Consider the following 25,204-nt stretch of genomic DNA (forward strand, 5'->3'; position numbering starts at 1 on the left):
TCACGGCCACGGCGTCGCAAATCGGAAGATGGCGTAAGCGGCTCAACAACATAGTTCACTGGTGAAGTGCGCTCGACGACGCGGTAGGGCCCATGATACTTAGAGATGAGTTTTGGTGAGAGACCGGGGCTGCCGGACGGAACCCAGAGCCACACGAGTGTGCCGGGCTCGAAGTGTGGTGCGTTCTTCTGATTGGTGTCATGGCGATATTTTTGGCGCCACTGAGAGTCGGTTGTGAATGTCCGTGCAATCTGGCGGCATTCTTCTGCGTGCTGTGCAGCTTCGGTCACTGTGGTACATTATGATGCGTCAGGGTTGTAGGGGAGGACAGTATCAAGGGGAGCAGATGGATGCCGACCGTACAGCAAAAAGAACGGAGAGAAACCCGTGCTGGATTGCGTAGCAGTGTTGTACGCGTAGGTGATGTAAGGAAGAACAATGTCCCAGTTTGTGTGGCTGGATCCGACGTACTTCGCGAGCATGTCACCGAGGGTGCAATTAAATCGTTCAACAAGGCCGTTCGTTTGTGGGTGGTAAGCGGTGCAATTCCGGTGAATGATTTTGCGCTGATCGAGCAGGGCTTCAACGACTTCGGATAAGAAAACACGGCCTCTGTCGCTGAGTAATTCACGAGGAGCACAGTGACGGAGAATGCAGCTCTTCAATAAACCGGCCACATCTCTGGCTGTTGCAGCTGGGAGCACGGCGGTTTCGGCATATCGTGTCAGGTGGTCGATGGCGACAATGACCCAGTGATTGCCATCAGCTGTGTACGGAAGAGGGCCATAGAGGTCAGCTCCAATGCGATCGAAGGGTCTAAGCGGGCATGTGAGAGGCTGTAACTCACCAGCCGAACGGTGAGAAGCAGGTTTGCGGCGTTGGCAAGTCAAGCACGATCGAACGTACCTAAGTACCGAGGTGTACATCGCGCCAATAGTAGCGAAGACGGATTCGAGTGTAACTCTTGAAAACTCCGGCGTGATCGCACTGCGGATCTACGGGAAAAGCTGTACATATTTGAGTCCGTAGATGGCGCGGAATCACGAGGAGCCATTTCCGTCCACTCGAGTTGTAGTTGCGCCGGTAAAGGAGGTGATCCCGAATCTCCTAGTGGGAAGCTTGACGGCGAAGAGCGCGTGAAGGGGCAATCGCTGAATTGTTGGAAGGGTAGTCAATAAGGGATGCGATCCACGGATCCTTTCGTTGTTCAGCGGGCATGTCACTGATGTCGAGGGAAGATACCTTAGAGTCCGAGACGGAGAGGCCGGCAAGGTCGGATGGCAGCGGTGAGCGAGACAAAGCGTCGGCGTCTGTATGCTTGCGACCAGATCGGTAAATAACACGGATGTCATATTCTAGTAGACGAAGAGCCCACCGTGCCAAGCTGCCGGAAGGATCCTTGAGCGATGAAAGCCAGCAGAGGGCATAATGGTCCGTGACTACATCAAACGAACGGCCGTAAAGGTAAGGGCGAAACTTTCTGAGGGCCCACACGATGGCCAAGCACTCCTTTTCTGTTGCAGAGTAGTTCGCTTCGGCTTTTGTGAGAGTTCCAAGTTCAACTAGGCCTCAGCCTCGCCAGGTCAATGGTATACCATCTATATATACTACCGGACTCCGATAAATGGCTCAACGTCGGCATCATAGCGTAAGCCACAGTTCGACAGCGCCCAGCACAGTTCGAAGAAAAGGAGTCAGCCTTGTTAATGTGGCTCGGGAATGTGCACGAGAATGGTGTTCTGGTGAGCGACGAAATGCTTCAAGAGAAGGCTCGCTGCATCGGCTACATTATGGGTGCTTCTCCTCCATCTTGATAGGTTTTATCTGTGATGACTTACGGAATTTTTGTTCAGTAAAACAGGGGGATGTTTACTGAGAAATATTATTCTACGCTTTGTCTAGGCGTTACTGACTTCAGATACTCAAGAGGATGGCTGACAAGGTTGAAGAGCAGACATGCCGTTTCGGGTCGACGGATTTATGGAGAAGAGGGTAGCATCCACATCTCGGCTGTGTTTATACACCTAAATTAATTAAAACAGCTGCCATTAATTATCAATTTTTTCTCAATTATATACTTTTCGTTTTTATTCATGTCTCGTTATTATGGATGAATCGCTTTATGGACAGTTTTGGTTGGAAACCAAAGCGGCCATACTAACGAGGCACGACTGTATTCCAATTTTTTCCTAATTTAATGTATTCTGCCGCAAAACAATGTACAGTGCGCAAAACAATGTACAGTGTGAAATGTGGATTTAATAGATGGTTTGAACGTCTAGCGCTGCCAGTAATTCGGGCACAGCAGGGTCGAATTGCCAGCCGCAGGGCACAGCTTCAGCGCGAGAGATGGGCGCCGGAGACAAGCGATGGTGATGGCGATGCCGCAGCGTTTTCTGTTCTTTGTCTTCACATTTCCCTCACGTGAAGAAGTCGCCATCCTGGCGACTCAGGGAGAAGAGACGACCAGAGGGTTGTAATATGGCTTGAGGCGGCTAACGTGGACAACCTCGCGGCCGCGACAGCGGTTGTCGGAAGAAGGGGTGACTGGCTCGATGACGTAGTTCACAGGGGATCTGCGTTCCAAGACGGGATAAGGTCCGTGGTATTTGGTTTCTAGTTTGTTGGTGGCAGGAACGCATAGCCAAACGAAGCTGTCGGCCAGGAACGTGGGAGCAGGGGTATCGCTATCATGCTGATCTTTGCGATAACCTTGAGTGTAGGAGGTAAACGTGCGAGCTAGCTGACGGCATTCCTCGGCTTTCTGTACAATATCTGACAAAGCACTGTACTCAGAGGCATCTGGATGGTATGGCAAAATTGTGTCCAGAGTACAAGGTGGTGCACGGCCGTATAAGAGAAAGAAGGGCGAAAAACCAGTTGTTGCTTGGGTGGCAGTGTTGTACGCGAACGTTACGAATGGCAGTACCTTTGGAGCTTCCAGATTCAGGTTTACAAGTGTGTTAAAAAAAAGCTCGGCGATCATCAATTTGTTTTTCGAATTAAGAAAAAGAGCAAGGATGAAAGCTTGGGTGCGTTGGTGTCGGTTTTCTTGCCTCATAGCGCTAAACAGACAGGGACACAGCCAGACATACGGGACGGGTGATAAAAAAAATCGCCCGTCCCGTGTGTCTCGCTGTGTCCCTGTCTGTTTAGCGCTGTGTGGTAAGAAACGAAAAAGAGCATATCGTCATTGTTGTCGTCACTAGGGTCAACAGCATTTGTCTTTTCAGTTTATAGTAAGAACTGGCTTGTTTTATTTCTAATACGAATCTTAATCACGTGGGTAAGATGGGATAAACTTTTTGTATTGCATTAGGGGCCTATGCGTAGTAACGTGGTACCCATGTAGGCCTTAGATTGAAACCGACCACAAAAGGGTAGGCGAGGAGGAGGAGAGGATTGCCACTTTAGTGCAGAGTTGGACATGCAGTGTCCAGAGTTTCTCTGCTTTTATCCAGGATATTAATTGTAGTGTAAAATTAGGAGTAAAATACAGCCTTAATACGACAAAGATCAGGCTAGCCTATATATACCCCAGGATTACCGAGAAATGTATATTTGCTTTGGGTTATGGTTTCATTTATTGATACTTTTTTTAGGTCGAGCGCCCGACCTCGACCTCACATTTTGAGTTTGAGGTGAGGTTGAGTAAGGTCGTCAATGGTAACCTGAAAAGTGAGGTGAGGTCGCCTGGGGGACCGCAACCTCAATTGATGAGGTTGAGGTTGATTGAGGTCGGAAAATATTTTTTTTTGTTTGAGGTGAGGTCGAGGTTTTTGAGGTCAAATGCTCACCTCTGCCTAGGAGACCTAAGAGCCCAAAGAGAAAGTGTTTGACTGGCCGAAGATGTCACCGGAGTCCAAGAACTACCGGCCTGAAACTAAGGCGACTGTCCCACCTTCCAGGTCTAACCCCCGGAGAGCTAGATAGTCACTCTGTTGGACAGATAAAAGTTATCTTTCTCTCTCGCATATGCGTGAATTTCCTGGTGATGTAATCACCAGTCATGACGTAATGCCTGGATGTGACGTCATTATCAATTCCGGTTAATAGACGTGACCGGGTGTCACGTCAGGAAGAGGTTACATCCACCATGACGCCACGGTCGATGACGTCTCCGTGTGACGGCTATGGCTGTCTCGAAACGCCTTATCATTACTATTGTTTAGTGATAGTTAATCATGACTTGCACTTTCTGAGTACTAGTTAATGTTTAGTGTTAGTTAAACACACCTTAAGTAGTAAGTGATAATTAGTGACAGTTACGATGACCTCTCTACTTAACTATTTTATTATTAGTAACAAATTATCATAAACTTATCTTGAAGATGCCTTAAATCATGTTCCGATATCATCCGATTGCTATTGAGTAAGTATGATTCAATGGTGATTAGCATGTGCCCATATAGGGCATGCACTCCAAACGTGGACACATTTGCGGACGACAGTATGAGGCTGTCGCCTTAAAAGGGATGCTCTTATATTCCATCCAGGCATACATCCGTCCGTCCGCCCGTCCATCCAAACATCTGTCCTTCCCTCCGTCCATCCATCCATCCATCCATTTCTCCATCCGTTCGTTCATCCAACCATCCATCCATCCGTCCATCATTCCATCTATCTCTACGTCCGTCCGTCCGTGAACCCAGCCATCCATCCTTCCGTCCATCATTCCAGCCATATCTACGTCCGTCAACCCGTTCATCCGTCCATCCATCCTTCCGCCCATCCGTCCATCTCTCCGTCCGTCCGTCCGTCCGTCCGTCCGTCCGTCCGTCCGTCCGCCCATCCATCCATCCATCCATCCATCCATCCATCCATCCATCCATCCATCCATCCATCCATCCATCCATCCATCCATCCATCCATCCATCCATCCATCCATCCATCCATCCATCCATCCATCCATCCATCCATCCGCCCGCCCGCCCGTTCGCCCACATGTTCGTCTGTCCGTCCGTCCATCCGTCAATCCGTCCGTCTGTCCGTGATCATGCCAGCCGCCTGCGTGGGAGAAAACCAAATTACAAGGGTTCAACGCTGCTGAACCAAATATTGAGCGAAAGCATTAGCTGCGGGTGACCGAGCGTTCTTCTCTTTTTCTTCTTCCTCAAGCCACATATAAAGCCCCGCTTTAACCAATCCATATGAATGTGCCTTAGTGGTCTATAGGGGTAACGTGAGTGCCAGGGCTGTAGAAGGCTGATTCTGACATAATCGATCCATGTGAAACGAGAGATCCAAGTTGGCAGTTCCTGCCACTCCGTGCGTCACGTGGGGTGTGACGTCACAGCGTTACGTGGGTAAGACGTAACTACGGCCGGGTCATGCGAAGGCTTGAAAGTGCGAGTAGTATTGCTTCCGTAATAAAACGCGCTTGCCGCTACACACCTCTGGACGGCTAACTCAAAGCATACTCAAAGTGCAACTTTCCCTAGCCAATCCGATAAAACCGCAAACTTAGCCAGGAAAAGAAAATGCACGGGCCTGCTACTGGCTCTGTATAGAAAGTATTCTAGTTCACTATAGCTCTGTAGCTGAGCCACCTTCGCTGCCTGGTGCGGACAAAAGAGAAAATAGGGGAGACAGAAAAAAAAACAGCGGGAGAAAGGCGCGCGTCGCAATAGCCATCTTCCGCCACCGCAATGGCAGCGGGTGCAATGGCGGCCTACAACAGATAGAAATTCGGTGGCAGGCTAACCCTTGCCGCAAGCGGAGGTGACCTACCATTCCCAGCCCCGTAGGGCTGTTATGTTGTTGTGGCTGTAGGAACAAGGAAAAAAAGATGCACGGGCCTGCTACTGGCTCTGAGCTTCGCGTACGCCGTATGCCGCGACCGTCACAGCCAAGGCCAGCTGCGCAGCCGACTCGCCAATCTCTGCCGGCGCTGCCTAGCAACGCTGAAGAAGTGTGCGACTCCTCAATAAAAACAAAAATTGTCTCCACCCAGAAATCAAACCTCTATCCCTTGGATCTCCAGCAGAGCATTTGTGCAAGGTTTCTAAACACCACCTCGATTTGAGCATCATATTCTGTATCTTTCAAAGCATAATGTACTTTCACAATACTCTCGGCAGAATATTCATACACGGATCTGGCACCAGTGTCATTGTGACAATATTCCATAGCACTGAGTCACACAGAATACAGGCTGATCAGAAATATTGCATCGTATGGTATTGCATAGTCGTGAAATGACAAATCTGATACCTTGCGGTATAAGAGGAAGATCCTTTTGAATAGTACGCTACGTCCCAAAAGAAGATAGTGTTGTTGCACTCAAGGAACATATGTTCTATTGATTCTGTTTTGTTACACAGAAAGCAGTTTGTCCCCCATGGTACATATATGCCTTTTTCACACAACTAAGTTTAACACGTAGGGTACCAGTGTGTAGATGGAAAAAGAAGGTCTTGGTTGCGGGCATGACCCCCATCTTTCTCACCCTCCTTGGTCGTGAAACGATCTATTTTTTTTTCTTTATTGGAAAAAAATAATAATCAAATTTTACACATCAAGTACATTACTCCACAAACACACAACATGGGTTAAAACCACGCGATTTCGGCCTGCGTGATCAATTTCAAATCAGTCGCTTTTTTATTATTATTTAGGCATGTGCAGCAACACGTCCATTCCCGGAAGCCATTCAGGCACTTAGTCTTGTGTCTCGAAAGCATCAATAACAGTCGCAACGGCTTCGCGAAAATACTACCGTATTTTCCTCGCATCAATGTCTGCATTCGTGAGAGCCATTCTGGATCGCGAGATACAGGTGCAGGCCCAATAACATGATCATGTCCAGCGGTAGCCCATCATCATCCTGGCCTCGGCGGCCGCTTTTCATTGAAGGCAAAAACCAAAGCGTCCGTGAGCTGTGCGATGTCAGTGCTCGTTAAAGAACCCCAGGAGGTCGAAATTTCCGGAGTCCTCCACTACGGCGTCTCTCATAGCCCGAGTCGCTTTGGGGCGCTAAACCCCACAAACCAAACCAAACCAAACCAAACCAGAACAATTATAATTCCACTTGTCTACCATGAGGATGGCAGCGGGACTCCGTGAGTGACAGATACTGCGATTGGCGCGCAATTTGAAAGTACCAAAAACTAAAAAGCTTGCTTAGAGGAAGTATTCAGAGACTTGGAATGGGAGCAGTTAGGGATAAGGGTAGATGGAGAATACCTCAGTAATCTGCGATTTGCTGATGACATTGCCTTACTAAGTAACTCGGGGATGCACTGCAAATAAAGATTGATGACATAGACAGGAAAAGTAGGAAGGTTTGCTGGAAAATCAATACGCAGAAGACTAAGGTAATGTTCTGCAGCCTAGGCAAGGAACAGCAGTTTACTTCAGGTAGCGAAGCACTGGAAGTAGTAGGCGAATATGTCTACTTAGGACAGGTAGTAACCACAGATCCGGACCATGAAAAGGAAATAACAGAATAAAATTGATTGGGATGGAGCGTATTTGGCAAGCACTCGCAGAATATGACTAGGAGCTTACAGGTATCGCTCAAAATGGAAGTATACAACAGTTGCATCTTACCTGTACTCACGTATGGGTCTGAAACGTGGAGGCTAACCACAAGGATTCTACTTAAGTTGGACCATGAAAAGGAAATAACAGAATAAAATTGATTGGGATGGAGCGTATTTGGCAAGCACTCGCAGAATATGACTAGGAGCTTACAGGTATCGCTCAAAATGGAAGTATACAACAGTTGCATCTTACCTGTACTCACGTATGGGTCTGAAACGTGGAGGCTAACCACAAGGATTCTACTTAAGTTGAGGACAACTCAGAGGGCTATGGAACGAAAACTGGTAGATGTAACATTAAGAGATAGTAAGCGTGCAGATTGGGTCAGCGAAATAACTCAAGTTACTGACATTTTAGTGGAAATCAGGAAGAAGAAATGGGCATGGGCAGGACATGTAGTGTGAAGAGAGGATAACCGATGGTCGCTTAGGGTAACAAACTGGATTCCAAGAGAAGGAAAGCGTAGCAGGGGCCGGCAGAAAGTTAGGTGGGCGGAAGAGGTCAAGAAGTTCGCAGGGGTCACGTGGATGCAGCTAGCACAGAACCGGGTTAATTGGAGAAATGTGGGAGAGGCCTTCGCCCTGCAGTGGGTATAGTCAGGCTATTGCTGCTGCTGCTGCTGCTGCTGCTGCTGCTGCTGCTGCTGCTGCTGCTGATGATGATGATGATGAAATAGTAAAATAATGTTAAGTCACTCAATTAGTGTGACGTCAAGGATATGACGTCACCCATCTGCCGTCATCTATGAGGACCAAGCGGGAATGAGCGCGCTCCAACGCCGCCGGGCGGCGCTTCTTGCCTTCCGCGAGAAGCGCTGCCCGGCTATTTGATGTATGCAGACGATATTGTGCTGCTAGCTGAGAGTCTGGAAGAATTGCAAACTCTAGTTAAGTATTGCGGAGACGAAGGGGACGCTCTAGGCTTCAGTTTCAGCGCAGTTAAGTCGGGTCTGATGATTTTCAACGGCTCAACGGATCAGGGTCTTAAAATACAAGGCCTTCAAATACCTATAGTAGCAGAATATAAATATCTGGGGGTATGGGTAAACGAAGGATCGGCATACATTGGAAAGCATGAGCAATCACTTAAGGCCAAAGGGCGAAATAATGCCGGGTAATGAAGCATAAGGCATTGTGGGGATACAATAGGTATGAGGTTTTCAAGGGTATTTGGAAAGGAATTATGGTGCCCGGATTTACTTTCGGAAATGCGGTTTTGTGCCTAAAATCAGAGGTACAGTCGACATTAGAAACTAGGTGCACTAGGTGCCCACGGCAAAACTACAAATGAGGCGGTACAGGGAGATATGGGCTGGGCATCTTTCGAAGTACGGGAAGCTCAGAGTAAAATATTATATGAGGAACGCCTGAGGAAATTGGACAGTAACAGATGGGCAGCTAAAGTATTTAAATACCTGTACCTAAAAAGCGTTGACTCACAATGGAGGAAAATAACTAGGAAACTAACTAGTAAGTATGCTAGTAACAAGGACGGAGAAATAAAGAGCATTAAGCAACAGGTGAAAAACACAGAAGGTAAAAATTGGATAAATTTGATGGAAAAGAAACAGAGTGTGGAATTATACCGAAAGTGGAAAATGCAGATAGGGGAAGAAGATTTCTTTGATAACTCAAGAGGCAGTGCCCTACTTTTTGAAGCTAGGTCAGGGTGCCTTAAAACACGCAGCTACAAAAAGAAATTTAACAATGGAGATGACGCATGTGCTGTATGTGGAAACTCCAGTGAAACAATTGACCATATTATACTCGAATGTAATGGTATCCATCCGGAAGTTGGTGCAGGCGCCATCACTGTTCCTGAAGCTCTGGGGTTTAGAGATAACAGTGGCCGGGTGAATAAACTGGCGGTGGAAACTAGCAAAAACGACTGGAAGATTGGTGGCTTAAAAGCAGAGAAGTGACATAGTTTTAGTAATGTAGGAACAAAATTTAATAAATAGAATGATGGTTTAGTTAACATTCTAAATCAATAATTAAGATATAGGGAGAAAAATGAGCATGATAGCTACTGCTACCACCCGGTTTCAAAGGGGACGCTCCTATATTCCATCCATCCATCCATCCATCCATCCATCCATCCATCCATCCATCCATCCATCCATCCATCCATCCATCCATCCATCCATCCATCCATCCATCCATTCATCCATCCATCCATCCATCCATCCATCCATCCATCCATCCATCCATCCATCCATCCATCCATCCATCCATCCATCCATCCATCCATCCATCCATCCATCCATCCATCCATCCATCCATCCATCCATCCATCCATCCATCCATCCATCCATCCATCCATCCATCCATCCATCCATCCATCCATCCATCCATCCATCCATCCATCCATCCATCCATCCATCCATCCATCCATCCATCCATCCATCCATCCATCCATCCATCCATCCATCCATCCATCCATCCATCCATCCATCCATCCATCCATCCATCCATCCATCCATCCATCCATCCATCCATCCATCCATCCATCCATCCATCCATCCATCCATCCATCCATCCATCCATCCATCCATCCATCCATCCATCCATCCATCCATCCATCCATCCATCCATCCATCCGAGAGACAGATGCTGCGCCTTTCCTTTCTTGTAAACGATTTATAGAACGCCAGTGAACTTAGACGCGGTCGACATGGAAGCCATGGAGAGTTAACCTGCTGGCGAACGGCGCTGAAGACTGGAGAAATTAACTTCTGATTCCAATGTAGTCACTTCGTTTCGATACGGATATCCAGGCATATAATAGCTAAGCCATGTTTATTTTTTTAGTCGGTTCTAATAATTTAGGTTCAGCCATCTTTCGGTCTTGAAGTTTAACAGCATGGCTTATCTAATTTATGTTCGCGTACTTAGAACTCTGCAAGAAAGAGGGCGCGCTCCTCTAAGTGTAGAAGCTGCAGCACATCGACGCAGGCTTAACGGGCTTTTGAAACAGGGGCATTGTATATTTCAGCACTTTGGGGGGCCCCGAAGCTCCTGGTCACTTCCGGCTACTGGAGAACGTTACCTACAGACTCGGAGACGGATCACATGACAGGTGCGTGCATGCTTCATTGTCTGCGCTTGGGCCTGGATTACGTGGTCTGTTCGCGCACTCAGTCTTAGCGATGGGCGCACAGGTTGGTCCGGCTACGAGTTAACAACCTCTTCACTCTGGCGCTGATAAAGGACGTCATCGCAAAGATGGACGGTGCTGTCGAGCCAGGTGAGGCCAAGCGTTTAAAAACTTAACAGAACTGCATTCATGCAACATGTGTTGAAAATTTACCCCTTAGTAATGAACCGACGAAACGAAAAAGTGGTTTTTGCGTTTTCTTATTCGGCAGTGTGGTTTAAAATATAGTGCCACAAATATACATTTTCAAAGCTCCAAAATTTGGCTTTACCATTGGCACATTTAAAAATTTGTGTCGTCGCTCGTAGTACCGTAGACGTAATCAGTTTGACTGCTTCTACGTAATATAATAAACAACAGGAGTCTGGTTGTTATGCTCTAGAAATGCTTGCGACTCAACTCCATAAATGCTCATTCCAAGGAAACCCAACCCAATGAGCTTTCAAATGCTCGTTTTTGATGTTCGATACCACATTGCTGACTGAGAAAATTTGAAATCTGCACAGTGTTTTGAAATTGAATTTGTGCCTTTATAGTGGAAACAAAAAGTTAGCTATTTAAATTATTTGTTTAAAGTTTGAGCTCCACGCGTTAAAACTAGGCCGTTCTAAGCATATTAAATAGTCGTGCGAATAGGTAGCGCAGTATGGCCGGGCACCAGCCCCTCAGCCCGATCTGCTGGTGTTCCCACAGCTCGCTCCATCTGCCTCTCACGTTTTTTATTCTGTTCGTCTTATCACTTGGCCACAAGTGCAAGATTTACTGGCTCCACATGGCGTTTTAGCATTGCGAAAATGGCGCATAGATTGGCAGTGTTAGACGTCTCATTTTCAAGGAATACTAATGAAGGTTTATTTACGTTGCTTCGCGATTTTAATACAAAAATAGAGGAAATGTGGCGCCACACGAAGCTTCATTATTAATGATGTGCGAGCAAATGGCGCGCACGCCGCAGTAGTAGAAGCCAACCTTCCGCAGAAGTATCTGTACTGCATGCTGTGCTCACACTCGCCGCTTCGATGGACCGACCACGGATGGCGTCCCAGTTGCTATTGCAACCAGACAAAACAATGAAATAGACGAATGAATGGATGCATGGAAGCTCTTTCAGACTGATGATGCTCGCGTTGTTTACGCTGCACAAACTCTGAACATAACGCCAGCAGTTGCAAAGAGTTCGATTTTTTCTTATTCCGAGGCAGCCGTCATTTCTTGTGCCGTCAAACGTTGTTCCCTATTATTGCCATGCAACGGAATTTGAGCAGAGAGTGCACCGTACGTGATGGTGCCGTCCTCCCAGACTTATCACCGGAGATAACAGCAAGGGCCGCGTATTTATAACACCACAATCGCTGGGGTCAATTTCTTCTCAAGAGCTATGTGGCTTTTCCCCTCAACTAATGTCACATGTGGGAAGGAATGACACAAAAAAAAAAGCTTTCCTTGCTTACACAACCATGATAGCAAAGCTGTTCCACCGCATTGACTTCCCGCGCGGGGAGAAGAGGTCATTGCTTTTAAATGAAATACCGGTGTCCTTCACTCTGTCACTGAATCGGTTTGAATAAAAATATTGCACTAAATGAACGAGCAGTAATTTATCTAATGTTGGCTTGCCAATCTGTATTAAAAAGGTCGCGATCAAGATTTTTGTCAGCGACATATAATGCTCAGGGTAAGCCCGCAAAAGCAACCGAAATGCATCACTTCGCTAGAAACAGCTAGCCTAGTAAATTCTGGCGACGAAGTGACCTGCCGTTTTGTGGCCTTCACACAACTCCCAGAGTTAGCTCATTTCTCTCGACAGTTGTGGCGCACTACTAGAGGCTGTAATTAACGATATGCTTGGCGTGCTAGAGCTTACCGTAACTACTACAAGCAGCAAAAGTTTCTCACTACGCAACTTTTATAATTTTCTTGCGTCTTTTTGTCCTGCCACGCAGACAGGTACGTGGTCGTTGGCGCTCAGCGAGACTCTTTCGGCTTTGGCGCCCTCCATTCGGCATCCAGCACGGCATCTCTGCTCGCGATGGGACAATCGCTGGGCAGCCTCAAGCGCCGAGGCCTTCGGCCCCGCCGCAGCGTGATCTTGTGCAGCTGGGCGGCAGGCGAGTATGGACAACTGGGCTCCACCGAGTGGGTCGAGGCAAGTTCAGTGCGTGCCTTTAAATCTTTCTTAAAGAAGAAAACGATGGCAAACAAGCACCTGGAAGTCACTCATGCCATATTAAAAGAAACCCATTGGAATCAGTTGAAACCGATGAATTTTGAATGTTTTTCTTGGGAATGTGAAGCGTACATTCACATTAAAAATTTTATAGGGCACTTTGGACCGCTAAACTGCGATGAGGCGAAAGCCATTATAATGATGTGGACCGTAGCCCTCCACTGCGGCACCGCTACTCCCTTTCTTCTTTCACTCCCACCTTCCTCCCTTCTTTTACAGCCCGGTTAAGGTGTCCGCAAATTGTGGCAGATACAGCGCCTTTTCTTTCCTGTAAATCAATTTTAAACGCCACTGATGCGTGCTGTAGTAACGCCACCTATTGACATCTGGGTCTACTTCTGTTTGCTGCGTGGTGTGTCGTCCGAGGAAGCGGCAAATGAAGGGCTCCGCATGGACGCCTGGATCGGACGCCCGGCGGGGTCAGATTTGTATATGCATGTGTGTGAGCAACTTTTATTTCCACCCCTACTCCCCGCTCCTGGCACACAGGGCTAGGAGACGGGGGCCGGGACCTCTCGCGATTAGAGGTAGGCAAAACGGTCTTGGTTTCTTGCGGCCTCTGCCGCCAGGCGGATGGCTTGCTTCTGAAGAGTTGCGTCCTACACCGCAGAAGGGTTTCCCAGGCTTCTCTACTATTTTTGTCTTAGCTCCTGGGAAGCTGGCGTATTTCCCAAACGACGTGGTTAAGGGTCGCTCTTTCCCCACTTTGTTTGCATTTATCGTCCTGTCTCTCATCTTTTTAGACGTGACAGGCCCATACCACGTGTATGTAATTTCCTGCCTATAGACGCCGCCATGCGATCGCCTCTTTCCACCACTACCAGCTTTCTACTTATTTTTCACTATTTCAATATAATTTATTAGACGTTCGCTAATAGTAGATGACTGTTTTGCTATTACAAATGATTATTTGGCCTTCCGTTCCTACGCATGAATCGCCTGGTGACGTCATGACCAGTCGTGATGGAAAATCGCGCGCCCCTTCTCGTACACAACCAGCATTTCATTTAACGCATCAAAGTTTACCGACGTTCTATAATTCGTTTACAGGAAAGCAAAGGCGTAGTATCTGTTACTCGCGGAATCCCGCTATCCTCCCGGTAGACAAGGGGAAGCACGATGAGCGTTTCACGATCCCAGGCGTGACGCAGTTCGTTAAAGCGCTTGGCTGGAGATCCAAGGGATGGAGGTTCGATTCCCGGTGGAGAAAAGATTTGTTTATTTGCTTTTAACTTCATGTCCGGTCATGGTCAATGGCGTCACCAGGTCATGACGTCCCGATCTCGTGATATCCCGCGGAATCTCGAGAAGTAATGTGACACTTATTTTTAACAAACAACAGTATGAGCCATTAAAGGGCCTTAATAGGACCAAAGTCTACTTTTAAACAACCTTCACAGTATGAAGAAAATAGCGGCTCTGTAAGGCTAATCCAGAATATTTGCAGCTAAAAAGTTATCATCAACAATTACGCTGTATAGCTATGGCTTGATATATCAGCGAAAAGTATTTTATTTACAAATCCAACGAATTCAGTGAGAGCGGACTACTCCCTGTCCAAGTGCTATTTGTAAAACGAGTTCTGAGTATTCGTTAGTACTAGAATGAGTGACATTGCACGTTGGCAGGAGAGGTTGAGCAGGTTTCTGAAAACAACTGCTCCGTTAAATGATATACGCACATTCTTTAATGCGAGCCTCCCCCACGTGCACTGCTTACTTACTGCTAGAAGAAATTTGGCGAAAAAATTTACGCCACTCTCTGCGGATCCGTTTTTTTTTGTCAGTCTGGAAGCGCATTTTTTTCGCAGTCCAGCTCTGCTTCTTCCGCACACTGGACTCTTAGTTGACGTGGCCGCGTAACGTTGTTAAGTTGCCTTGTTCACACTCAGTAATCACGCTCCCGGCTTCATCAGTTTGTTTGCAACATATATGCCGATATTAATCTCCAATAATTGCAGTACCGCGCGACGGCTTCCACACTGCACCAGACAATTCTAAGTGCCTCTCATGGGTTTATCGCAATGCTTTTTTGCCGGCTTTAAACTGAATGCGGCCGAGAGAAGCGGGGATTCTCTCATTTGGCTACTACCGAACACGATTGTCGCTATCGCCGTCGCTGAAATGTATCTTTCTTTGTGGGCGCAAGTCATCGCAATGAAGACTTTCTTTAGGAAGCCCTTTTTATCGTCACGATGACTCCTCGACCATTGGGACAACAAAGTGGAACCCCTAGGAACTGCCGAAGCAGCCCGAGTCGTCACGAGAAGTTTGCTTTCGGGAAAGTCTCCACCGAAGCTCTCCGTCTGAAAACGATTTGCAAACAAGCTGCCGCCTCCAGGGGCTGCGACCTGAGTAGTGGCTGCTACAGCACTGCATCTGATCGCAGATGTGCAACTCAGCGTCTACGTCAACCATGACTACATCAGCCTCAGGTGAGAGATAACTCGACTCATCAAGAAGCGGCCGCGTCTATTCGTCGTCGCAAGCACCGTTCCCGACGCCGGCACAAGGAATCGGAAGGCAAGCCTAGCCTGGATAAGTCAACTTCAGAGTTAACGTCAGCTCAGGTGCCACAACAGATTGAGTCTAATCCCGCTAAGAGTACTCTTGCTGTAATGTCGCAGACAGTGTCACATGCCAAGGATCAGACAGAGGCTGTTGTATTACCTACCGCCTCTGATGCTGAGTGGCCAGCTCTACCATCAAAGGCCAACGCCAGGCCTAATCCCAGTTTGGTTGCCACACGTACTGAAAATTCCGACAACCCCGACAGCCAGCAGGTAAAAGAAATGCTGAAACAGCTGGTTCGTTCAATGCGGGTGCTGCTCTCCAGCATCAACACGCAAACAGCAAAGTTTGCTGTTCAGTTTTTGGACGCATTTGAGCCGCTCTTGGCGGCATTGCAATAATTCACAATGGCGCAACAAACTAACCCCACCTCTGTGACGATGCACTTGCGCCGCAGTGTTGTGATGCAATGGAATGCCCGAGGCCTGCGTGGTCGGCTGAGTGACTTCCGACAGCGGGTACAGAAGTACCGCTTTCCTGTGATTGTGATCTGTGAGCCCAACATGCCGGCTGCTTTCCGCCTTTCTGGATATGTTCTGCTATGGTCTAGAGAAGCAAACGAAACAAGCAAAGTGCTGGTATGTGTACGCCAAGACATTGCGCACGTCCGCCATGCTCTGCAGCCCCACAACACGAACCACTACATTTGTTTGACGTTAACCCCGAAAGGACGAGTATGTTCTGTAATTGGCGCTTATATTCCACCGAGGGATGGCTTGGACAAATCATATCTATTTTCAACAATCCAGTGTTGTGCAGCTCCTCGTATTATTGTGGGGGACTTTAATGCTCACCACCCTCAGTGGGGTAGTGCAATAATGAGCAATAGAGGAAGAGACCTGGCAGACTTTATGCATACGCAAGATCTCGTCAATATAAACGACGGCTCACCGACGTTTCTACGCGGAACAACCTACAGCAGCTGCTTGGATGTGGCGTTTGTTTCCAGAAACCTCCATCCCTCCGTTTCTTGGTGTAGTGATGTGGAAACACATGGGAGTGATCATATACCAACGTACATATGCATCAAGTGGTTTGCACCTGCCACTTCACCTCGTGTGCAATACACAGACTGGCCCGCCTTTAGGGCAGCGGTGGAGACTTCCAGCGTGGACCTCCAGTCACCATCTCAAATAGAGGGACTCATTACTTCCTCTCTCAGTGAGAACACTCGCTATGTTAGTGTGCCGGTGTCAGTGTCCAGCATCGACGTGGAATTCGAGCGGCTTCGCGCGATCCGTCGGCGGGCTGAAAGGAAGTACAGACGAACGAAATCCGCGCAAGATCTCGCACTTTCTCGCCGAGCTAAACGTCAAGTTTTCCGTCACCTGGAGAGGTTAGGACGACAACGTTGGAGACAGTTCTGCTCATCACTGGATCCCCGTAAGCCCCTGTCGCGTATCTGGCATGTTGCGAGAAGCTTGCGCACACCTCCGCGAGAAAGGCACCCTTTTCGTGCCCTGGCCCTTTACCAACGCCGCAATGAAGTTGACGTAGCTGAAGATTTTTGTAAAATGGTTGTGGGCACAAACCAGGCACAGTTACCAATTTCAGAGGTTTTTGCACCACCTTCGCCGAATGATCAATACGACGTGCCCTTTACAATAGCTGAATTAGACGCCGCTCTTGCTTCTTGTCGGCATTCATCTGCACCTGGTCCTGACGGGATTACTTATTCAACCTTATCGAACCTAGGCAAGGATGGTAGAACTGCACTACTTAATTATTTCAATGATATATGGGCTTCTAGTACTGTTCCTGAACACTGGAAAATTAGCCGCCTGGTTGCTCTTTTGAAGCCTGGAAAGCCTCCTCTCGAACTTACCTCATACCGGCCAGTTGCCCTAGCAAGCTGTGTTGGAAAAGTTATGGAGCGCATGGTGCTGGCAAGACTTGAGTGGTATCTAGAGAGTAATGATCTTTATCCTAATATGATGACTGGATTTCGCCGCGGACGCTCTTCCATTGACAGCGTCATCGACCTTGTGGCGACAGTAGAACACGAAAAGCGTCACCGTCGACTAGTAGCTGCTGCATTTTTAGATATAAAGGGAGCTTACGACAACGTCCTCCATGAAGCTATTCTTGATGGACTTGACGACGTGGGAGTTGGTGGCCGGCTGTACTTGTGGATTGTAAGCTATCTCAGCGGCCGTTCTGTTTACATGACTACGCCTGAAGGAGATACTACCCACTTTCAGGTCGGTCGTGGAGTTCCACAGGGAGGAGTTCTCAGCCCAACTTTATTTAACGTTGCGCTAATTGGCCTGGTGAGTGAACTGCCAACTAACATCCACATAAGTGCATATGCTGACGACATCTGCATCTGGGCCTCTGGTTCGACGCGCCCACAACTACGTGCGAGACTGCAACGAGCTGTGTCATTAACATCGATGTACTTACGGCGTCAAGGTTTATTTTTAGCGGCAGAAAAGAGTGCAGTGATCGCGTTTACGGGAAAATGTGTCAGCCGCTACCCGATTACCCTTCATGGAGTCGTAATACCATACGTCTCCAGGCACAGATTCTTGGGAGTAATTATTGACCACCGACTATCCTGGTCGAAACATATTGCTATGGTGAAGAAGAGGCTAATTAATTTTTGCCATGTACTTCGTTACATAGCTGGCATCAAATGGGGTCCAACTGAGCGCTCCTTAATACGCCTTTACGAGGCTCTGTTTGTTGGCTACATCCGGTACAGTCTCCCAGTACTCTCTAGTATGAGCATTTCCTGCTTGCGGACTTTAGAGAGCGTGCAAGCGCAGGCACTGAAAATATGCCTTGGACTGCCCAGATGCACCTCTAACAAAGGCACAATTGAAGAGGCACACGCTCGCCCAATGTCCATATACTTGTCGCACGAACCACTTCGTGTATATTTACGAGCACTTACAAGACACCGTTTTCACCCACTCAGCAAGATTCTGGATGAGAGGCCGGACTGCAGTTTTACAACTGCACTCCGCTGCCATCAGTCGCAAGTACCGACAGGATATGCCCTCCCATATCATCCCACCCAACCACCATGGACGATGGATAAACCTTTTGTGCACCTTCGTGTTCCCGAAATACTAAAGAAATCAATGGTACCAATTAGTGGACTCAAACAACTTACTCTGGCACACATCTGGTCAGAATATCCCAGTTATATTCACATATACACTGATGGATCTGTGTCAGCACAGGCATCCGCTGCAGCTGTGGTCATACCAGCTCGGAAAACGACTCTGCATTTCCTTTTGGGACATACCTCTACATCAACCGCTGCCGAACTTGTAGCCATTCGAGAATCTATTCGCTATATATGTGGGGAACCACCTCAAAAATGGTGTATATTCACGGACTCGAAGACTGCATTACAAATTTTGGAAAACTTCTTACGCCACACTGCCTATCAGTCCCTGGCACTAAACATTATGGATCTCATCACATCTGCCCAGCTGCAAGGCCACACGATAATGTTTCAATGGATTCCTGCCCACTGCGGCCTCCATGGGAATGAGCAGGCCGATGTTGAAGCGAAAAGCGCACTCATCAATGGCTTCCAAACAGCTGTGCCTTTTTCAAGAGCGGATACGACGTGTCTTCTAAAGAGTTATATGAATATTGCTACAGCAGCTTACTGGGCTCAACCAGACGCCCGACACATCCGTCTAAGAAGGCTTGATCGAACATTTAAATTTTATGTTCCGCGTGATATTCCGCGTCATCAGACATGCTTGATACATCGACTTCGTTTAAACGTGGCTTTCACGCGCAAATACTTACATTTAATTGGACAGCTGGATTCACCGGAATGTTTAACTTGTGGCATCCCAGAGACTGTGGACCATGTATTATTGGTGTGCCCAGAGTATGCGAACGAAAGAAATGTGCTAGCTGCTTCCTTGAAGCGTTTAGACAAGAGGCCTCTGTCGGAGGAACTGCTGCTGGGCGCTTGGCAGGACAAGGGGAAGGGCGTCCAGGCAGTGCGCGCTCTTTGCCGTTATTTGAGCGCCAGCGGACTTGATTCACGTTTGTAAAGCAAGCTGCTGTGTCTGTATATATATTTCATATGCCTTCTCCCACATCGTCACCCATCATGACCTTCTTTCTTCTCTCCTTCCCCTTCCCCAGTGCAGAGTAGCAGGCCAGATTTGAATTATTCGGGCCAACCTCTCTGCCTTTTCCTTTCAATAAATCCATCTATCTATCTACGATCCTGCAGCAACCGCTATGCCTCCCGCGTTCAACTGGTCACCGGGCGGGGATGGCGTGGAATTACCTGTAACTGTGTTCAAACATTCGCGCGCGGCTGCAATAATTTGAGGTAGATATGGGTACACATTGCGCTACAAATAAATGCATAACACCGAGACCGTGCCATAGAGCAAGAACAAAGAACAAAGCTGCGCGGCAGCATTGTCTGGAGAGAAGAATTTGTATGGCGGCACTACATAGAGCTGCTCTTCCTTGTTTGAAATAGGTGGCCCTAATCCACCTTCGCGTGTTAGTATATCTGAGAAAATTGATCCTGTCATTGTTCTACGAGATTCCTGTTTTCCTTATATCTTGGTTCGCTAAATAGTTTTGCTCCGTGAAAAAGTTTTTTAAAGGAATCATTTACGGATGGAAAGCCCGATACGTGTAAACATTCGACAAAGGAGGGTTTACAGCGCAATGTTCAGATTATAATATTATTAATAGTATACTGTAACGAGTACAAGGCAGCGATCACTGATCGGAACAGTTCCACGCGCTACACTCAGTTTCGTCCTCTTTTGTCCTCTGTTCTTCTTTGTCCTCTTTTCAGAGAGGCACGCGGCAATACATAATAGAGGAAACACAACTTTTTTAGCACTTTCGAATTATATTCGTAAATTTCTTACTTGACCTGTAGGTAGAAGAAATTTTATTTTCATTATCTTGCTGCTCGCATACTGCTTTCTGTATTAATAACAACCTTTGCATTTCCTTGCTTCAGGAACACCTTTTTGAGCTGCAGACTCGAGCCGTCGCCTATATAGACATCAGTGAATGTGCCAGCGGTAAGTGGATTACGATCACATATTGTCAATGCGATCACCTCCATTGCACACGAATCACCTGTTGCGTGTGAAGCTGCGCAGTTGTTCGCGTTATAAACAATGCGTGGTGCAGTTTCCGTTGCTTTAACCTGTTTTAACAACGCCTTTGCCAATCAATGATTTTTTTTTTAATATTTCTTCTTTAAGTTAGGGTTTGGGGAAAGGAAGGCCCGGTATACTTTTAGGTGGACACCTAAACGTAATCGGGTGAAGGTCACCTTACTGCGCTATCATTTCTGCTCTGCAGCCGAAGCTTAACAATCATAATTGTCAGCCTTGCCGTTGACAACGGCGTTTCAACTGCACTGCCATATTCATAATACTCACCGATCGCAAGTTACGGAGCCCGGTTTACGTGCTGGCAGCGGCTGTAGCTCGCCTGGTTGAGCCAAGCGCTCTTGGCCCCCTGCCTGCTGCACCTCAGTTTTGACCCCGACTTCATCTTGTGATTAACGCCTGCTAGCATTCCAGTCGGAAAGTGACGATAAGTTAAAGTTAAATTGGTTCACAGGAAGGGAAAGGCGCAGTAACTGTCACACTTGCTCTGTGGACACCCGAACCGCGCCGAAGGGAAGGGAGGAAGGTGGGAATGAAAGTGGAAAGAGAGAAAGAGGAGCCGTAGTGGAGGGCTACGGAGTAATTTCGACCACCTGGGGATCTTTAACGTGCGCTGACATCGCACAGCACACGGACGCCACTTCGTTTCGCCTCCATCGAAACGCAGCCGCCGAGGCGGGGTTCGATCCCGGGAACTCCGGCACAGTAGTCGGGCGTCTTACCACTGCACCACCCCGGCGGGGCAGGAAAGTGACGATATGAGCGTCATCAAAGAAAAGAGAAGCAATGCTGTTGCGAATCATATAAGCGCGCCTATTTCCGACAGCGAACAGCGTGTGCTCGAACTTTGGAGAAGCGCTCCGCAGTTCGCATTTCATTTGTTTCCAAAAATGCTTGTCTATATTGCATAATCATCCTCAGCTATTTCCATAGCTGATCATGCGAATGAGAATATGATCCTAACAGCCAAACTTTCGCTTGCAGGTGGGCTTGTGGTGCCGAAGGCATGGCCCACATTGGAGAGCCTTGCGGTGGAAGCAGCTTCGCGGGTGGGTTTTCCCTTGTCAGTGTAGTATGTTCTCAGAAGGCATTCGACGTTATGCCGCAAGCAAAAAGAGAAATTTTTGGCGGTGCAGGTATGGGACACTCGGGAAGCAAACATGACTATGGCTGATGTCTGGCGTCGCCAAGAGAACGGGATGAAGAAGCGCACGGCTGAGTCAGATATCTGGTTAGTACCGTGACTGCTCTGAACATATTGAAGGGGTCACGACACCAATTTTGTAATATAAACATTTTACTGCATTTTATTCCTGATGTGCCAAGAAACTAAACCAAACAATTACTTCATTTTTTTTTCGTTTCTTTGCGAAGCGCTTGCTGAAAATGCGTGGGCCTGCTTCTGGCTATGTAGCTGAGCCACCTCCGCTGCCTCGTGCGGACAGAAGAGAAAATAGAGAAGAAAGGAAAAAGACGAGGGAGAGTAAGACGCGCGCCGCAACAACCACCGTCGCCACCACCGAAGCAGTGGCGGGTGCAATGACAGCCTACAACAGATAAACTTCGGTGGCTGACTAGCCACCGCCGCAAGCGGCGTTGACCCAGCCCCGTAGGGCCAGAAACTGCCACCCTTCACCACTCTGTACTGATCTGGCAACCGGCGCAGCCTGTTACGACATAGGCCGACGCCGCGTCGTCTGCCCCAGGGAGGTCAGGTGGTGAAGGGTGGTTGTTCCTCGCCCTACGGGGCTGGGACAGTAGGTCAACGCCGCTTACGGCAGGGGCTAGCCTGCCACCGAATTTTCATCCCTTGTAGGCCGTCATTGCACCCGCAACCGCTTAGGTGGTGGACGACAGCTGTTGCGGCACGCGTCTTTCTTTCCCTCTTCTTTTTCTTTCTTCTCTACTTTGATGTCAGCGCACGTTAAAGATCCCCAGGTGGTGGATATTACTCCGTAGCCCTCCACTACGGCTCCTCTTTCTCTCTTTCCACTTTCACTCCCATCTTCCTCCCTTCCCTTACGGCGCGGTTGCGGTGTCCACAGAAATCAAGTGAGACAGTTACCGCGCCTTTCCCTTCCTATAAATAAATCAGTTCTTCTGTCCGCACGAGGCAGCGGAGGTGGCTCAGCTACAGAGCCAGCAGCAGGCCCGTGCATTTTAACGCGGTAGCGTTAAGGACCCGTGTCGCAGAAAAGACGGTGCCGTCGTCGACGGCCGCCGTCCCGCGTCGTCTGGCATTGGCCGTGAGGCGTATTTGGGTTTGCTCGGTACGGTGGCTCCGCAAGGGACAAAACGACAGAAGAGACGAAGAAAAGGGGCTGTTCCGACTAGCATCTACCGCCCCCAGGAGCCAAAGCGATTAGCGGCGCATGCTTTTTCAGTGGGCGTCTCGTTGGACGCAGCACTAGCTTGAGAGAGCCTATAATACAATTATTACTACTACTACTACTACTACTACTACTACTACTACTACTACTACTACTACTACTACTACTACAACTACTACTACTACTATTACTACTACTACTACTACTACTAAATAATAATAATACACTGTATTATTTTCTGCTAATTATTATTATTAATATTATTATTATCATTAGTAGTAGTAGTAGTATAGAGGAAGACTCGTTTCACGAAGTTGGCACTAAATTGTCTAGTTAACGGCCGAATGAACTGGCTAAATATTATCTTCACAGTTTTAATTAATAATAATAATAATGATTGGTTCACAGGAAGGGAAAGGCGCAGTATCTGTCACACTTGTGTCTGTGAACACCAAGGGATGAAGGTGTCCACAGACACGCGTGTGACAGATACTGCGCCTTTCTCTTCCTGTGAACCAATTAATATTATTATCATTAATAATTAAAACTGAAAGATATTTAGCCAGTTAATTTCGCCGTTACCTACAGACAATTCAGGGCCAACTTATGAAACGAGTCTTCCTCTATACTACTACTACTACTTCTACTACTACTACTACTACCACTACTACTACTACTACTATTATTATTATTATTATTATTATTATTATTATTATTATTAAAACTACTAATATTAATAATAATAATAATAATAATAATAGTAGTAGTAGTAGTAGTAGTAACAGTAGTAGCAGTAGTATAGGCTTTCTCAAGCTAGTGCCGCGTCCAACATGACGCCCATTGAAAAAGCATGCGCCGCTAATCGCTAGGCTGCTCGGCTCCTGGGGGCGGTAGATGCTAGTCGGAACAGCCCGCTTTCTTCGTCTCTTCTGTCGTTTTGTCCCTTGCGGAGCCACCGTACCGAGCAAACCCAAATACGCGGCCGTGAGCGAAAAATCCCAGAAGCATTAATAAATAAAAGCAAATAGGAAAAATCGCTGACCTGAGGAATCGAACGTGGGCCTCCGAGGTACGAGACGAGCACGCTAACCACTCCACCACGCCAGCTTTTTTTTTTATTTATTGCCTGACTTCGGCACAATACACAAAACCACTTACAGGGCACAATGAGCATTCATTAATACAACAATCAGCCAGCTGGGTTGTGGCGTCGTCATGCCTAAAATTCTCTTAGGGTCATTAATGGCTCCAATCTTCCGAGCCACTCGGGAGCTTCAGAAGGAAGTTTCTGAATTTCAATATATCTATTCATGCTTTCCCGAAAATAGATCCGTGCTGGCCGTGCGTCGGGATCGCAATGGTATCCTGCCATTCTCGAGCGCCAAATATAGTGAAGGGCCATTAGCCTACTAAGGTCAAATTGCACCCCATCCTCATTCTCTACTAGCAAGTACCTAATACCATGCGAGTCTAATGAAAATTCCTTTTTTAAAGTCCTTTGTAAAATATCCCAAAAGTATACCTCTTCCCAACAATGTACGAAAATGTGGTCTATAGTTTCTGGCTGTTTACAAATTAAACAATGCGAACCCGAAGGTAAAAATAAATTTTTCCCTTCCAAGAACTTCTTTACTGGCATGTTTCCGTGTGCTAGATGGTTTGAAATGGACGAAGGTGCGTCTACTGATTGCGGTGTTGTCTCAGAAATGTCGCTTAGAGAAGTGTATTGTGGTGTATAATAATAATTATGAGCATGTAAATTACAGAATTACAGAAAACGCAGTTAAGCGAATGGCACATTACTTTTCCGCTGTACTTCCTCTTCGCTTGGCGTGCACGTAGCGCCATCATGCTTGTGGTGCACGGAATAAGATAGACAGGGCATGGCCTCCGAGATCTTCATCGCGCCGGCTCGGATCGGCAATGATGTTGCCGACGAACTACAACTGCAACTTGAGGCCCACGCGTTTCGGCAAGGTGGCTGCCAGCGCTTCTACGTCCAAGAAGCACGTTTCAGAACAAGTAATTGCCATGTACAAGAAGGACCCGAATGTGCATACCCAACATAAGACGGTTGTGATTACTGATCTCGAGCCGGGCATCCTGAAGAGTGAAGTTGAATGGGCCTTAGCCAGCCTTGCTAAGAACAAAGCTAGCGGAACTGATGGCATTCCAGCTGAGTTGCTTCAAAACCTCAACCATGACGCTGTTAATACTCTGCATACATTATGTCAGAAGATTTGGACAACC

At 47.5% G+C, this 25,204-nt stretch overlaps 1 protein-coding gene across 1 annotated transcript in view; it reads left to right on the forward strand.

Moving 5' to 3' along the window:
• Window positions 1-25,204, forward strand: part of LOC146194444 (aminopeptidase NAALADL1-like) — a 99,540-nt gene that overhangs the window by 53,411 nt on the left and 20,925 nt on the right. The window contains exons 9-14 of the mRNA XM_084597412.1: window positions 10,540-10,623; window positions 10,706-10,791; window positions 12,645-12,847; window positions 20,465-20,528; window positions 21,609-21,673; window positions 21,761-21,855. Of these exons, the coding sequence (XP_084453538.1) occupies window positions 10,540-10,623; window positions 10,706-10,791; window positions 12,645-12,847; window positions 20,465-20,528; window positions 21,609-21,673; window positions 21,761-21,855 (597 nt within the window). The remainder of the gene's footprint in view (window positions 1-10,539; window positions 10,624-10,705; window positions 10,792-12,644; window positions 12,848-20,464; window positions 20,529-21,608; window positions 21,674-21,760; window positions 21,856-25,204) is intronic.

The sequence above is a fragment of the Amblyomma maculatum genome, chromosome 3, assembly GCF_055883805.1.
Source record: "Amblyomma maculatum isolate TAMU_Amacu chromosome 3, ASM5588380v1, whole genome shotgun sequence".
In the NCBI taxonomy this organism is placed as follows: domain Eukaryota; kingdom Metazoa; phylum Arthropoda; class Arachnida; order Ixodida; family Ixodidae; genus Amblyomma; species Amblyomma maculatum.